The sequence below is a fragment of the Anneissia japonica genome, unplaced genomic scaffold, assembly GCF_011630105.1.
Source record: "Anneissia japonica isolate Jap-2015-1 unplaced genomic scaffold, ASM1163010v1 scaffold287750_len332794_cov232, whole genome shotgun sequence".
Lineage (NCBI taxonomy): Eukaryota > Metazoa > Echinodermata > Crinoidea > Comatulida > Comatulidae > Anneissia > Anneissia japonica.
Genome location: NW_022723669.1, coordinates 271,006 through 289,286, shown reverse-complemented (window position 1 = coordinate 289,286; position 18,281 = coordinate 271,006). Strand labels below are relative to the sequence as shown.

General features: G+C 34.2%; 1 protein-coding gene across 7 annotated transcripts in view; it reads right to left on the bottom strand.

Moving 5' to 3' along the window:
* LOC117112323 (cyclin-D-binding Myb-like transcription factor 1) overlaps nt 1-18,281 on the bottom strand; it is a 66,319-nt gene that overhangs the window by 13,837 nt on the left and 34,201 nt on the right. For all 7 annotated transcript variants that reach the window (XM_033255391.1, XM_033255394.1, XM_033255395.1 and 4 more), the window contains exons 14-16: nt 17,566-17,659; nt 11,741-11,919; nt 605-719 (exon numbers count right to left, since the gene is read on the bottom strand). In XM_033255391.1, the coding sequence (XP_033111282.1) occupies nt 605-719; nt 11,741-11,919; nt 17,566-17,659 (388 nt within the window). The remainder of the gene's footprint in view (nt 1-604; nt 720-11,740; nt 11,920-17,565; nt 17,660-18,281) is intronic.

Here is an 18,281-nt window from a genome sequence, read left to right as displayed (position 1 = left end):
TTAATCTTTACTAAAATTATAATTGTGACATTGAATATAAATATTCATCCTTTTAAATATATATTTTTTCCATTTTTAGATATTTCTACTTACATTTAATTTGTACTAGTGATAATCATATTTTATATAAGACTTTTTATGTGACCCAAATGATAAATATGGTAGAAGGTTGTGCATCAAAATATGAAGTTTTCAAATCATTAAATTTACTTGAAGCTTGAAGAGTGTATTTTTAGGGATATTAATATAATGAGTATCACTGGGATAGTGATAGTTTGAAATTGAAAAATTGAATACAACTCCTGGATCCAATACTGCACCTCTTCAATCAAGGCAAAGCTTATCACCCTAAAATGCTCAATCTATTGTACGAATCTATACTTCCTAGATGTGTATAAGAGACTAGCTATATATTAAGCATAAAGGATATAAATTTCCGGTGTTATATAGCATTTCTATACTTCATTGGTTACGCTTTTTACTTACCTTTTAATTTGAGGGTCATACCTTATTCCTTCAAATTGTTACAGAACAATGCATTATAAATAAAACAAATTTTCTATTAACTTTTCTATTAAGAAAAGTGAACAATAGTTGACAATACCTGCTAGAGTGAAAACAGGGCTTGTTAATTGCGTCTCATCCATCGCTCCTGATGAAGGGCAAAGGTCAGATGCACCTGAGTTCACAATTACAAGGGTACTTGACGGGTCAGACATCTATAATGAAAATAAACATAACATATGATCAGTTAAATTAAATCATTCCTTTTTCTATATAACACTCATAATGCATTTTATTGCTGGTCTCTCGTGTACCTAACATGATCAATCATCATAACATTTTTGAAGTTCAAAGCATGTTAGCAAGCAAATCATATCATTTCATCATACCATTCTCATATACAAGACAACTTTGATATGACAAGGAGCCTTGTCAAGGATAGAGGCCGAAGTATGCATGAACTCCTTCTACAACCCCTCCCCAGCATTAGGTTTGAGATACCAAATTGCAACAAGTCAGGTAAAAAGTATTACATACACAAATTTGCAAAATAGGATACCTATTAATCGTATTTTATGTAATCCACAGTGTGTAATATTTCTTTATAGTTGTTCACACTGAAGAGGAAGTATCTGGCTAATTAAAGAATGGAAATTATGTTCAAATACCAAGTTTCATTATGAAGCTTGGGATTAAAGTGTTTTAATCTTGGGTAATAAACCTGACAATTGTGGGGGATTGCACATAAAAGCCCTTGGGACTTGGAAGTGAGCCGCTTTACTGCCAAACTACTTGGGAACAGATGTTCAGTCACAAAGCAGTGTGGCCTAGAAATTAAGTTATTATTTGTTAATATAATTTACTTCCAATTTAACAAATTTTAACTGAAGACATTTGCCATGGAAAAGGCTGTCCGTTAACATAATTTACTTCCAACTAATTTTAGCAGGAGACTTAAGTTTTGGCCCGGAAAAGTTTGTCTGAGAAAAAGTACAGTAATGAAGGAGGGACACTGAAATTTACGAATATGTAAATTTTCTGCAACAAATACTTGATTAGTCATGCATCAGCATCAGTAAAAAGAATAATTTTATCTATTTTTTTGTGGAAAATCAACAAAAAGGTGGAGTAAACTTTGGAAAGTTATAAAAATTTACATTGCTATCTGAAATAAGAAATCCAAAATGTTTTCATCAATTATTTATATGCACTAAATTCCAATCTGAAAATCAACAAAAATGTGGAGTAACCTTTGAAAGTTTTTAAAATTTACATTGCTATCTAAAACAGAAATTTAAAAAAATTCCATTCAAATAATCCATGTGTGTAGAAAATACAAATTTACATTGTTAAATCTAAAATGAGATATCTAAAATTTCACAAATAAATCATATCCTACTAGTTCAGACCATGTGGTATAAATAGTCCAGACACTCTTAATGACATTTATTCATGTTAACAAGTGCACTAAGTGCAGGACACAATTTACAAAGGAAAATGAAAAACCACAACAAACCACAAAACAAAATATCACCTTCAACTGCTACAGTTTCTGGATCATTGTAAGTGTTTATAAAAAATCACGCAAAGTCTTGGGAGAAAGAAATACTGCTATAAATAGCGGTAAATTGTTCTTGAAATTTAATGAGGAAATTTAGAAAAGATCAAAGAGGCAAATTAAAATGTATTCTTGGGAGAAAATAAGGGAGCCCAATGCATTCCAATTATTAGTGAATCATGTATAGATAAGGTAACCAATCAGAATTGAGATCATTACAAATACCATAGACAAGTAAGGGAAATAAGTAGGCATTAACAATTAATCTTTACTAAAATTATAATTGTGACATTGAATATAAATATTCATCCTTTTAAATATATATTTTTTCCATTTTTAGATATTTCTACTTACATTTAATTTGTACTAGTGATAATCATATTTTATATAAGACTTTTTATGTGACCCAAATGATAAATATGGTAGAAGGTTGTGCATCAAAATATGAAGTTTTCAAATCATTAAATTTACTTGAAGCTTGAAGAGTGTATTTTTAGGGATATTAATATAATGAGTATCACTGGGATAGTGATAGTTTGAAATTGAAAAATTGAATACAACTCCTGGATCCAATACTGCACCTCTTCAATCAAGGCAAAGCTTATCACCCTAAAATGCTCAATCTATTGTACGAATCTATACTTCCTCCCTCAACGCTAATTGATAGGAAATATAATTTCCATTCATTCTATGACAGATCTTTTAATTATCTATGACAGAGTAAACCCTGATAAACTAAGGTACAGTCTCACCTTTATCTACCAGACTTTACATCTCCCTTTCATCAAATCCAAACAGAATAGATACATTGTTAAAGTTAAACAAACAGTCATAAAAACGAAAGCCTAAAAGGTACCCAGAATTTGATTTTGGGCCATACAAATGAAACAACAATGGTCCACTCCACTAAGTACAGTCGCTTGGTTATTGTTGCAAAATCCAATAAAACGATGGCCATAACGTATAGCTGTAAACTTGTGTTTATGGAAGTGCCACTACCAATTACTACTTTTTTGATTAGTAGACACTTTACAAAGGTCCATTGTATATGAATATATATTTTCATTAAACCACCTTTAAAAATCTTAAAATATCACTTTGTGGATACACCTCAAGAGTTTTACTTTGGGACCCTGATTAGAGGCCCCAAGGTTTTACCCCCGACATACTTGTTGGCTTCCCCTGTTGGCAAAATTATGTAGTCACCAATGAGGATGAAATAGAAGGATGCACGCATGGGTTTACAAATTGCATCAGCCAATCACAGGAGGCTCAGTTCAGTATGTTTTCGAGTCAATGGCCATGTGAGGATGTAGGCTATGAAAAGTGCTTTGATGTGAACACATATCTGCCACTTAAACATGTGATTTTTGTTAAAAGCATAAGAGTTTATGGTTTTATTTAAACTGGATTTATAGCTCACCCAAAACAAATATTATTAACAAAACAGGTTTCAAAAGCCCACCTAATAAAAAAGTTCATTCAAAATTATTTTCATTAGGATACAATAAATTGACCTCTTTTAATGTGAACTAGAAATTGAAGATTAAGAGTTTTGGTTCATATAAAATTGCAATTTGAATTAAATTACCCATCAGAATTCAAAATTGACAATAATGCTTAGATGAAATACTAAAATGAAAGAAAACCATTTAAAATAAATTAAGAAATCACGGCTCTCACTTGGTAGAATCTTAATTTGATAATTAAGCCCACTCATGGTTTCAATTCCAAGTTACTAAAAATTTACTTTACTAAAACAATTAAACACCATTAACAAATTAAGCCTATTAATTTGATTTGACAGTATAAGATTGAAATTCAAATAAGATAGGCAAATATAATATGCACAGAGCATGGGATACAACACTAAAGTTATCGGAATCAACTTGTTACCAGCAGGCCAGCAATCATCCTTAGGGCAGTGGCCAAAGAGACGTGCCTTGCCACCAACTTCCCTAATTAAAGCCAGGAAGTTCCTGATGAATTTCATGCGGTACACCAAGGAGCCAGAAGCCGACAATTTCCAATAAATTATTACAATTTCAAAACGGAGATGTGCAACCCTAGGGCAAAGTCTGCACCAACTGACGCAAACAGACAGCCACATTATTTTCTTAAGGCGGAGTTTTTTCTAAAAAGATTGTTTATGTTGGAAAATTTAATACTACCGATATGAACCTGTACAAAGCTTTCCTGCATTCTCTACATCCCCAAGGCAATTGAGATTAAGATTTTTTTACTTGTTATAAATTTTTGTCATGTATCATATTTAAGTGCCCAATAAAATGGAGATTTGAAACTAACTTTCTATTTGAGTGAACAAATTATAAATTTCCAATCCTCGAGGCAAAAATATTAAAACGTGGGTGGGAAAAAACTGAAGCATCTGCGGTTTTGTATTATGCGCATACTAAGGCTAGAGTGCTTATCATGTGACACTACCTTTTTCCTTTCACAGTATTCAGGGAACATTACCAATGCTTAATACAGTATACTATAATGCCTGCATTATCTGTATACTATCTTGTGCCTGCATTACCTGTGTAAAAAATAAATGCTACACCAGCAGCTGAGGGAGAGACCATTTGGATATTAGTTTTAGTTTTCCACAATTATTTTTCTTTTCTGTTATTTTTTTATATTAGACACTGCACCTCAAGCTCACTAGCTTGAAATATGTGTGATAATTATAACAATAATAAAATTATTGATAATTAGTGTGCATTTTACATTGTTATAGAATTCGAATCACAGCTATACTCAGGTACACTTTTTACATTTTGTTTCTATCCAACACAAATTATAATTACAAATTAAAGGATAGAAATATATGGTATGGTGCAAAAGGCAGCTTACTTTTCTGGGCAAGAATGTTTGCGTGTGTGAGAATATGTGTACGATGAATCTCAGTAGGAAAATCGCTTTTTTAAATCGCTTTTTTTGGTTCTATATGTGTGAGTGTATTCGGCAGTAAAGTTTTTAAGTCATGAGAAAATCCTAGTTTTGTTGATTTCAACCCAGTATGTTAATATTGGAAGGTAAGCGTGTTCTTCACCCACAAAATTACAAAAAGCATTTGATACATAAGACCTGTGATGGCCAATAAGTACCGTAGGCACGTATTTTGATTCAGTTACAAAAGGAACAACATTAAAGTGAAAAGAACTAACAGATCCCTGCTAAGCAACTAATGAAACACAAATGACTGCCCTTAGGTCAGTCTGTCAGACAGGTCTTCAACTCATATAAGTACATCACAAAATACGATCTTGAATCACACTGTAACCTTCCGTGCAATTATGTGTTTAATTCCACAGGTGTTATTTATCATTAAATTGGTATATAATGTATCAATTTTACTATGAAGCCTGAAAATTAAATTAATTCTTAAATTTAATTAGTAACAAATATGAAATAAAAACATAGACCATATCAACAAACATAAAAACAATATAAGTAAAATATGTAATTAACATTTGATATAGTAATAATACTCTGTTAATATTATTCTCTAGAAGCTCAGGCTGTAGGTCAATGACCTTCATCAACTTTCCCACAATTATATGTAATGAAGACTATCAAACATCAATTTTGGTATTAGCTCAGTGGCCCCCATGAGGCGGCTGGGATCTGAGGCCTAAGGGGCAGCTGGACTAAGTAGCCCTGAGGGCTAGTGTGGCTTCATGCGTACAGGTAGTTTATGCATTGGTTTTATCAAGCCAAGTTGAAGGACAAGGTGCAGACAAAGCGGTTAATAACATTTATGAGGTACACAAACATTTACTCTTCCAGAAAATATGTCTAATATTATATCAACATAGAGCCTGCTGAGGGGGAAAAAACAAACTAAAAAAATCGGAAGTGTTGGTATGAATTACATTTAATAAATGTTCGAAAATATCTACTAAACGCAATGAAACTGCTTTCTGGAAGGGGTTGCACTTTCACGACTCCCTAGATATGCTATATTCAACCAGAACGGAAGTTTTACTGAAGGATGAATAATGTAACATGACTTAGGATGTCATATGATGTTATCATGAATATGTTATCAATGCTGGCTATGGTCCTGCTGTTTCAAAGGATGCCTCCATGGGGAGGTGGTAATTATTCAAGTTGTTAAATTCATGGATAATTGAGCACTGATTGGCATACGTTTAACGAGCAATGAGCAAGCTGTTGGGAAATGTTTAAAATATTTTAATGGAAGGAGATGGAATATTATATCTGGTTCCAGGTTTCTCCATAATAAAAATTTACTGTGTAAATCGGTTGCCAGGAAGTTTAAGGAATTTCTATGATTTGCTTGTAGATCTACCTGATATTCTGAATGCATCTGACAGTCCTAGGGAAGCAGCATCCTGTATTTGTACTACATTATGATATGTTTCTAGAAATAAATCAACCTTTGTTGTATAGACTTCTACACAATGCTATGTCACGTTAGTATATGACACCCTTCTTTACTAAGCAGCTACTCTAACCAGTCATTATGGCTGTGCGCCTCCAAGTCCAGAGCTGGCCAGTTTTCATAGTTTTTTCCAACTTATTTGTCATAACCTAATAATTTCGGAATAAAATTTTGGTAAAACATTGAAAGCTCACCAAATATTTGTCTACGCATGTTAGATATACTTATAAGTTTACGAAGCATGAATAAACAAAAAAAAAAAAAAAAAATTAATAGCATGGCTGATGGTTGAATAAACTGGGCAGTTCAAGAGAAGAAAAGGTATATAATTGTATGACAGACAAAACTATACTAGGTCAAGGGAAACTAGCTTTAAAATGTCTACAGAATCTGCTGGCTCCACAATTAGCCTCAGTCATTGGCAGTTTAATCCACGAGTAAATTAGTAAATTGGACAATTCTGACCGCAGAGCTATAAAACAGGAAAGAAGGCGAGGGTTTAACTTCCCACCCCCTTCCCACAGTCTATCCCTGACTGTAATGCCATTGACCACAGGGCTTTAAAACAGGAAAGAAGAAAGGGGTGGATTGAGATACCATTGACCAAAGGCTCTAAAACTAGAAACAAAGGGGTGGGTTAATCTACCCACCCTTTCTCACGATCAATTCTTGAATGATATGCCATTGACCTCAGGGCTCTAAAACAGGATAGAAAAAAGGTGGGGTACAACTTCCCACTCCCTAACCACCATCTGTTATAAAAAATGCAAAAACCATAATGTTCAGCAATTGTTCTTCCCTATTGAATAACTGTTGACTTGGATAATTTGTCTGATGAGTTAAAATATAAAATGCAAAAACTCAAAAGTGGAGCTGTCAGGGTAATATTAGGAACAAGTTGGGATACCCCCACTAAAGGTACCAAATAGTTTAGACTGGGTAAAATGGGTAGAAATAGGAAGATATATTTAAAGTTGCTAAGTTATTGCCAAGCTTTATTCAATGTATTTTTGGCAAATACCGGCGCTATATAAATGTTCTATTCTATTCTATTCTATATGTCTAATAAGCACTGTCCCACACATTCAAGAGCAGTGCTTAGCAAAAAGTACATTTTTGGTGCAGCGCCTATTTAAGAACAGTGCATATTTGAGAGAGGGGCTTATTCAACCATTCATAGTGATATACATGTAGTATAAGATTTAACAAATTGTTGCTTGGTAATAGTTTTCTAATATGGTTTTTGTCAGACGAGATAATCAAGATGCTACTGTCAAAATATTAAATTTGATAGTTTCAGACATGACAACTAATTTTCTCAAAAACTTGACTTTCAGGTTTTGTGGGAACACTGACAATTTTCTTTAATAGGAATTGTAAAGGAAGGAAGGGACTGAACGTGGTATGCATCATTATCATCATCATCATCATCATCATTGCTTAATATTATTTTTACAAGGTCCTTATTTGCTCTTGGTGACTCAGGGTTTTAAAACCAGTTTTTCTATTGACAGGGAGACCTTTAACTAATCTCACTCCGCTGGAATTTTATCATCAAGGTTTGATCCAGATGTCCTGGCCCTTCGAACCATGATAACTGCATGGTTGGTTTTTCTTCAATTAACCGTCACTGCATAATTTTGCAAAAATCCTTCATTAACGCAAGTAATTGAATTGTGGCAAATCCTTTATAATTGAACTATGCCTGTTAAGTCTTGCAATCTGTATCTCAGTAATGACCTTATTCAATGCTATGCATCTACAAGAGGCAGTAGAGGCAACAGGTTGGGCTTAAGTCGGGGCAAAAAAAAAAAAAAAAGATTACTGCTATTCATATTTTCTCTCATATTGACAAAATGAAATTTGTTTTCAGATGTTTTTTTAATGGCTTATGATTCAAATCTCGGTTGTAATTAAGTCACTGCATACATGATATCAGTTAGTGTTTATTATTATGTTTAGAAATGACAACTTCAATATTTCAGGCTTTGTTACACTGAGCAGTGTCCCCCTATGCATCATACAGCCTTGGGTAAAAGGATTATCAGAATCAAAGTTTCCTCTTTGACATAAATGTGACCATTTCCTCTTGTAATTAACCAATAATGAAATTGGAAAATTTAGAGAAGTTACTGTAGAAGGATAAAATGAAGAATAGCTAGAAGCAATAAGGCTGTAAGGATTAGTGGCTGTGCTTATCCTTAGTGCTTACCGGCACTCCACTAATCTACACTACTAATATGTAATCAAACTTTTTCGTAATGATACGTGTGCTGACTGTAAGGCTGCAGCCTTACAATCAGCACACGTATCATCTGATTATCAGAGCAGTTTGAGCAGATCACTGATAAAAGCGATTCGCAATGCGCAACTTTTTGTGTTTGTGTTTCTCCATTGAATCGTATCGTCTGATGACCATAGCCTCAGTGTGTACCTAATATACATGGCTGACTGTATACTTGGGGAGTGTTGATCATTTGGTACCACTGATGCTGAATAACCAAGCTGGGAGTGGAGTGCTCATCATTTGGACACTATAACTAAGTCCCATTTTACCAATATTACATCCAGACCTTAGGACAGAAATAAAGTTAGTATGTCTGTCTGTCTTCTACATATGCAATCCAAATATGGAAGTATAATTAGGGAAGAATTCAAAAAAATCAAAGGAATTTCCTTATGACATGAATTGATACATTACATCCTCAGTGAGTCAATCGTATGGTAGCAGACAGCCTCGGGAGGCCACAATCCCTGCTATAAAGGGAGCATGTCTCCTGCCTTGGAAATAGCAAGGCTAGGGTTGTGGCTACAGTAGGTATTAGGCAGCCTCAGGAGCCCTGAATCCATGCTATAAAAGAAACATGTCTCCTGCCTTGGAAATAGCCAGGTTTAGTGTTACAGCCAGATAGCAGCAGCCACAGGAGGCCCTCAATATTTGCAATAAAGGGGGCATGTCTCCTGCCTTAGAAAAAGCATGGTTAGGGTTACAACATTATGTTATGATATTAGGCAGCCTCTGGAGGCCCTCAATCTATGCTATAATGGGGGCATGTCTCCTGCCTTAGAAATAGCCAGGTTAGGATTACGGCTAGGTTGGATAAAGGCTGGGTACTGTAGCAGGCACCCAAGGGGCCCTCAATTTATTAAAAATATATTAGGGCCTCTTGTAGTTAGCTTTTCTTTAAGAATCACCATCTCAAATTATGGTATAATAAATAACCAATGACTACTATGCATAAAAAATAACCAGGCTAGGGTTAAAGCCCAGACTGTGCATGGCAGTGGTATAATTTGAGTCATTCGAAATTAATTTAAATCTGATGCTTGATTTCACCAATCCATCAATCATTTACAGGTTCTCACGAATTGACATCTCAGAAACACAAATCTCTGAAATTATTCATATAGACGTTCACAGAAGCATTTTACATCACAATGCCCGAGAAAGAGAGTTCAACTGAAATAAATCCTTCAGAATAAAGGAAGATTGGTCATATGTTGCAACTCGTGTTCCGCATACACGTCAACACATCAGGATATCCCAATCAGTTGACATATTCAAGAGGAAATTAAAAACCTTACTGTTTGAAACTTACAACATTTTATGGAATCAAATCACCATAAAAAATGTTACAATTGATTGACACATAATTTAATAACTGTAATATTTTTTGCAGCTAATTTACTGCTCGGTAATTTATGCAATAAAGTCCCTATAATCATATGTTATGATTGCTTGACATAATCTACAGGTCTCCCTCCAACTAAAGACCACTTGAAGGACCAAGCTTTTCATAGTCTTTAACAGCTTTGATCTTTAATTAGAAAAATAATCTATATATTAATTCTACTAATCGCCCTGGTGTAAGTTCACCTATCTTCTCTGAAACGGCTGGCAAGAATCCACATCCATACACTGGGGTTTCTATATGTCACGACCACATTCTGCTACTTTTCAAGGCTGGATATTGGATAACAGCGCAAAAAAAGAGCCAAAAACCATCGAAAATCAGTACCTTTTTTACCATGTTTCCCGAGTCGCTTAGGGCTGGCTGTAAAAGAAACAGCTTCATTACGTCACTGCGCATGCCTCACGTCAACAAAATATATGACCAGCATGTTTTCGTGTATCTGCTTCTAACGACACGAACATGGAGGAGTATCCATTGTATACCAAATATATTACTGTAGTCTTGTATGCCTCAAACACATCAGCAATAAATGGCATGTTTTAGAAACGATCAGGTAAACATAAATGTACGCCTGGGCACAAATAGGCATGATATTTAAAAATAATTTTCGGCTAGGCCCAAGGAAGACTACCCCAGGCCTAGAGCCCTCCCGTATTTGGCACGTGCCTTCCGGTTTTTCCACTAAATTTTTGAAATTTCAGTGCATATTATGTAAAGTGCTACTCACATATCCATTCTAAAACTGTTGTGGGCCCCCTCCTGTTACAAAAATTCTGGATACGCCCTTCATCAAACTGGACAATAATTCCTCACAAGGACTATCCAGCAAAGACACTCATCTACAAAGATGTCCTTTAGAAAAATAGTAACATGCTAACCATAACATCCATGACGATTGCCTCCTCTAAGACTTCCCATTACATTCAACAATATATATCGCCACCTTTCCCCACTCATTCAACACCGTGTGGAGCACAGGTATATGCTAGTCATTATAAATATAAATGATAGGTGTTCATCCAGGTCAACAGAAAGGTGGTCTCTAATTGAAGGTGGTCTTTAATGGGAATGGTCTTAAATTAGAGAGAAAAGTGTATGTCAAGTTACTAATGTATTTTATTGGAGTTTTGTAATTGTGTCTGTATTGCAAACAAGTTGCCTTTGCCCTGTTTGTACCATTGAAAACTAAGAAAAAGAAATATGAATAAGATTATCTGACCAGGGTTATTTGAAACAGACAGCATATATTAAACTACTATCACATTAAAGAAATCTTAAATGTTATTCATAGACATAGAATTCTTGGCACAAGATTATGTCGTTCTCATGAGAATCCGCAAGGAAGTTGGAAGTTAATCTTTCAAACATTTCTGAGCCATCGACTCACCAAAGATTCCAGGGGGAAAAAGGTATTCATTTACTAACTTCAAACTTTAATCATATTTATCTTATCAGCTATGAATTCATTGATAGTTTTAATCATTTCAGGAGTGAGAGATAAAAGAATACTCTCGATGAAAAAATAAGCTGATGATGTTTTGTGAAAAGCACGCTAAGATGTCATCTTACCTCCTGCGAAAGGACAGCATCGGTGCCTATGAGCTGAACTTGACCATTGACTATATCATCAGCATTATCTGAGTGATCATGGACAAGACCTGCTGTCCCTTGCTGCATGTGAACGTTTGTGTTGGGGTGATCGTGTACCAGTACCGAGGGCTCCTGTTGTATGTCATCTGAATGAAGAGCTAAAACAGAAAGACATATGGTGGAAGTTATACCTTAATGTTCTTTTATTTTTGTCAGCAATGACATAGGAGCATAGTGAAATAAAAAAAACAAAAAAACCACCACATAGTACATGAATTGAATTGTGCCCAAAAAACAAACATGGAACCATAATCAAAGGGGGCAAAGAAAAAAGGGCAAGAAACATACAGAGACCTACTTATCTACTGTTATATAATGTTTTCTATTCATGCACTTGCCTATTTTGTCTAAATGTACAGCACATTTATGTCAACGTACTATATTAGGCCTATATGTAGGCTAAAAGTGTTATTATATATAAAGTGAGTACTGAGACTTAGTTGAATTGGTACTAACTAATGATGTTTGACTTACTTTAAGAGTTTGTGGATTCATTGCTAATCAGTGTCTGTTCACAGTCATGTTAGAGGGCAGAATAAAAATGGTGGCAAAATGGACAAGTCACTGACCATGCGCAAACGATCTTTGACTCCCTTTTCAAACGACCAGCATTAAAAATTAAGTACACCAAATACCAATTTACATTGGAAAATGGCGTTCTAAGGAAGCTGACCGTATTCTAGCATTTATTATTTAAAAGGTCACCTTGGTCATTCGTAAGTAAGGCGGCTTTTGATCAGACACAGGTCATTTTTATTTAGTGCCACAAATATGCAATGAGGCTGGTTCCATGCATTTAGTCTTCATTTATCGGTTAGTTCCAGTACAAGTTCAGATAAATAGAAATTCTAGGTCTAGTGATTAACTCTTTTTTATCTGTACTTATTGCTAAGCATATAACAATTTTGGTATTTCATGTTCTTTAAATCCCACTACATTATTTGATTATATTTGGACTTCTTTTTGGTGCAAAACACACCAAGAATAACACACAGCATGGTCCATGAGGTAGAGAATAGGGCAGTACACCATCAGACAATCCCTTGCCCACATGGGCCCTAATGCACACAGAACCAATGGCTTAAACTCATATAAGGGACCTCTGTGCTTAAACTTGATTTCAGCCCTCCAACTGGGATTGAACCAAGGCCACCGGCCTGAAAGGATCTTCATGGTTAAGTCATAGAGAAAATAGAACAGTTCTATTTTCTTTATGGTTAAGTGCACACATAGCGGCTACCTCAGTTCAGCAGACTGAGAAATCTGTATAATTAGCAGTTTGTAGATTTAATAAAATGACACTTCTCAGACATTTGAACTTGGCCTACGTCTCATATTACATTACTAGTATTTGTTGCAGAATGTTAGTGAGAGTAAATGAAGATGTAGAACTAGATGATCTGCTTCAATTTAGATCATTATTAAAACACCTGATTAAAGCACTAATTTTAATAAAAATACAAATTGTTGATCAGTACTGGTATTTTAATCCGATTATCAGTCAGTTATACATCCAATTATCTTTTAATCTACTGTACTCCCACACCTAATACCAACTATTCAACAACTGAGATGCCTCTAAGCCAACTGTAAGTATGCATTGATAACGAGGGTTCAATTAATGTACAAATATATTAACAAAGTAAAATTTAGAAAGCTGCTGTGTAAAGTAAAATTTTGAACAGATGTCAGTGTGAATAATTGACGTACATCAACTCTCATTTAAATCAACAGGACAGATTCAAGTCTAAACAATATCACAAATAAAAATAGATGGATTTATTGAGGAAGATGCTGTCGTAAAGTCGACCGTGTCTTTCGTTGAAAATCAGGCATTTCCAACATGACGCCAGTTTACCCCAATAAAATAATTAATAATTGGAACCAGAGAGAAATAATGATCAAGTTAATGATTGAGTTCTTTGCACTTTCTTGCTCCTTGGGCATCAATTAGTCTAATTAAATCAATTAAGCAAAAATGGGCTATATTTAAAGTACCTTTTGCACTGACTTTTTTTGCTTATGCTACATAATTTTTGGTTGATATCCTTTTACAATGACACACATCCTGAATGCTACTCAGTGTAATTTCTTTTGATACTTTTTCACTGTTATGTCCTCAGCGTGCTAATGTATGTTTTTTGATACCTTTTACGCTACTCATGCTACTGCTTTTGATACCTTTCATGCTACTCACATCACTTTATTCTTTCTGATATCTTATGACGCACTGCCCCTGTCTCCAATTCTACCAAAATTTCATTTGTTTCCTTTTACACGACGTGAATATCTTTATTTCACACCGATTCCAGCTTTGGATGAAATCATAGTGATATTGCTATTTCTTGAATTGTATTTATATTAACTAATTGCCTATCTACCAATTTCAAGCTCCCCTATTTTATTCTTGCATGGATAGTTTTATAATTTCATTTAATATGAACTAATAATCAACAATCGTATTTTGGGAAGAATGCCAGAAGGGGCTTATTCACAACCAATAATTTACAAATGTCCATGTCTATAAAATGCACTTTCATAAATTGCTGTTCTTCCTCAGGGGACATGCATCATATTCCTTATGGATTCTCATCCTTAGTCATATTTGATCTTATTTATTTCATATCTATATTTGGGGAACATGTTCAGTAGCAACCTACTTTTGCCCCAGTAAATGCCCAGTCAGTTTGAAAAAAATTCAGGCTGCCTGCATTTATTTTTTCAGTCAAATTACTTAAACTGTGCAGTTATTTACCATGCGAATGCATCCCAGTAAATATAACAGTTTTCACTGAGTCTACAATGAAAAAGGGACTCGGTGAAACATGAGCGTGTATAACTACCATATGCATTGCTAAACTGGATGTATTCACGGTTTGACTGAGCAAAAAACCCTAATGCGCAAAACCGTATTATGTGTATCTTAAATTTGAATGCGAACAGGAGCGGTCCTACAAGGTAGAGTAGTCTATCTCATGTGAACATAGTTAAAGTTTCATTATGTAGTCTGTTGAGTGGTCTGCTTAGTTCTGAAATCCTGGCTTTTGATCAGATTTGAACCAAAAAAAAAAATCAAAAAATGCAAGTATCTTGACCAGCTGTGTCTGAAATTTAAAATGTTTGACTGCTGCTTGTTGGCTAATTGGCTGTTGATTGCTAGCTAATGTGATCGCTATATGTACTGTACTTCTGTTCCAATCCCACAGTAGAGTTTTAGACGGGACTCGGAGCCACTCTTGCTAACCTACTTATTAACTAATAACTAACTGATATTCAACTTATTTCCATTGTGATTATACAGTAGCTTGTTCTTCCCCAAACGAATTATTTATTCTGTATTTCCATTCCAAAGCTTTTCTTTTACAATTCAAAGTAATCTATTACAAACTTTCTAAATCAAAGACACATTTATTCTGAATCATGTTAATCCGATTTAAATTTGTTTTTCAAAATTACATTTAAATGAAATATTATCTTAATACACAATTCATCCCAAAGAGCCTTTTATTTTTACTTGCCAAGATGAAGTGTGCAAGATAGAAAGAGAACAAACAGATGAACAAATGAAGAAGGAAGGGAGAAAGCATTGGTTGCTTGGTGAGCCAGAGAAAGTGATTAATTTTGCTATTGGCAATCAAGTCTACCTCCTTAAAACATTATTACTTGTCTTGTGTATTTTTTTAAAAATATTGTATTTTACATAAAGAGACAAAAATAAATGTAGTACAATTGCTGATCCTCTCTGCAAGCTACCAACTAACTTTGGGTTTTGATGACCACCTCTCCCAACAGTTTACCTAATTTTTATCTTATAACAACCCAAAATATTACAGAACCATAAATGTTGTGAACTCTCTGTTATGTATGTCAGCCTATTATAACTGCAAAATTGTCAATATCATAATAGCAACTGCTTGGCAAGAAAATGATAAAATATGGTGATGCCCATATCAACATAACATTTGAGAACAGCAAAATGAAATGACACAGGTAAATGAAAGTGTAGAATAGAATGGCCATGGAAAGCATTAATGGAAGAATAGTAAAGATATGAAGGAAAGAAGGAAATACAAATAGAAAATTCACAACTGATTTTATTATATCACTATGCATTATATCGTTATCTGCGAATTGTTACATATTTGGGCAAAATAACATAAAACCATTAATAAAAATATTACAACATTATATAATATAATTAAATATTAGATACTTAAACTAAGAGGATACTGGAGAACATGAAGCTTTGAACTGTGGGATATGCATGGTTTACTATTGATTGATATAGTGAGCGACAACTTCTGCTTTATGGGATCAAATAAAGTGAGTCTGGGTCACAATAAATGATTGATTTAATGCCCATTTTCATCTAATTTGTCATCATGTTCTACAACATATACTTACTTTATACATTCTCCTAGCCCTTTCTCAAATTGATTTATTCATTGAGTATAATTCTACCCAGCAGCTAATATCACATTCAACGATGCAGAATTTACTACCAATGATTTCATAGATTGAATTCAGAATAGTAAATTACAAGCAGTGTTTACTGAGCTGAACTCTCATGAGGGGGGAATTTACCATAACTTTTCTATAACTTGTGGAATGTACAATGTGTACTCAGGTGGATTTCTCTTGAGGCTTACATTTTGGAGAGTATTTGCATACCCCAATTGCCTACATTACTTTAATAAATTTTAATCATTATGCTGTGTAGCACTGACATTATAATTATTAAAAAAATATACAATAACAAATAAATTTGAGCAATGTTCTGTCATTTACCTACTTGTTTATACTGTACTACTAGAAGAAATCCTTTTGAAGAATTATATAGTAAACTATTTGACTTTTTTTGTTACTGAATATTTTCAGGACAGACGTACTTGTCTACATGCTGTCTTGGCATTCATCCACTCCCAATCAAACTATTATGTAAACTAAAATTGGCAAATAAAAGTCTTTTTTAAATATACTATTCATAATTTTGTTTCAAGTATTTGTCTTAATTATAAAAAAACAAAAACACAATGACATTGAGTGAACATTAAAAGAAACTTGAACATATTTTTCTCAAAAATATTTTATATAGGTCTAATTTCTGAAGATGAGAAAACAGACAGTTGAAATAATGAATCAGAAATTGATGGATGTCTATAAAGTATTTCTACTTATAAGTCTGTCATATATGACTAACAATTATATATAATTATTTATAATTTTTTAGTATTAATCAACTTCATAAATTAGCTGGCAATGGTCAGGAAAAGCTTGGCATCGCCTGCAACGGAAAGCATGGCATTGACTACTGAGGAAAGCATTGCAGCGACTGGTTAAAACTTGGCTTTGCCTGTTGGGGAAAGAGTTGCAGAAACTGCTGGTTATAGCTTGGCAAAGCCTGCTGGGGAAATTATAAGCTTGGCAACCATTGCTGGAGAATGCTTGGCATCAACTATCAGGTAGAGACGAAAATTCAGTTGTTGAATTGTTGGGAAATTTTACTCGGGATATGTGATTGGAGGGCAAGCATGTTAAGCTGGGCATGAACTACACACGACGTTGACGGCCGGCGCACTTGCATAAAGAACGCAAAGCGAATGTTTTTAATGTCGATTCGTTGAGACTGCTACGAACTATCAGCAGACAGTGTAACGTCATCTAATGATCACATGGAGCGAAGTGTCCGGCTTAAACCTCAAAGCCACAACTACTGGTATGTAATACTAAAAACTGCAACTTACCTTCATCATTACTTGTTGGTGTGTTGATAATGAGATCCTCATGAGCCGCTTGATTGATTTGAACTGTCACATTATCATTACTTAAGGATGTCGCCTTAAAAAAACAAGAAAGTATATCAATCATTTGGTACCATTTTCATCATGTAGATTGTAGAGAGAATGGCGTTTAAAAACTAATAATGGTTATTGATTTGATTTTTTATCTTTACGAAAACCAAGTCCCAAATATTTGATGGATATTATTTTATTTAATTCATTTTAGACCAGAGCCAAAAATTTGAAATTCATAGTCATTGAGTAACACTGAAGTGAAGCTTTCCTACCCTTTGCTCCTTACACTTGGGAACCATGGAAATATCTGACTATAGAAATCATGAACCCTGGAATGATAGACATTTAGCAACAAAATTAAATTACTAAATCAATATGATTTTATTTCTAGACTACTACTGTGTCGTTTATATCCCAAGCAATGGGAATTACAAGTTTCCCTAAAAATAGACTATAATGTACTATCTGGATGTCAGGATCAATTGAGGAAAATTTCAGAAGCTGACGAGATGACAAATATGCTGTTCTTTCCTTCCCTTAGTAGATGAGTAGGCCTACACTCATGATTATTATATCTTATCACTTGAATGCAAGGTTCAAACCGAATCATGAACCTGAGTACTTCCAACATTTGCTTATCGTTTTACTACACTGGTGTAAATCTC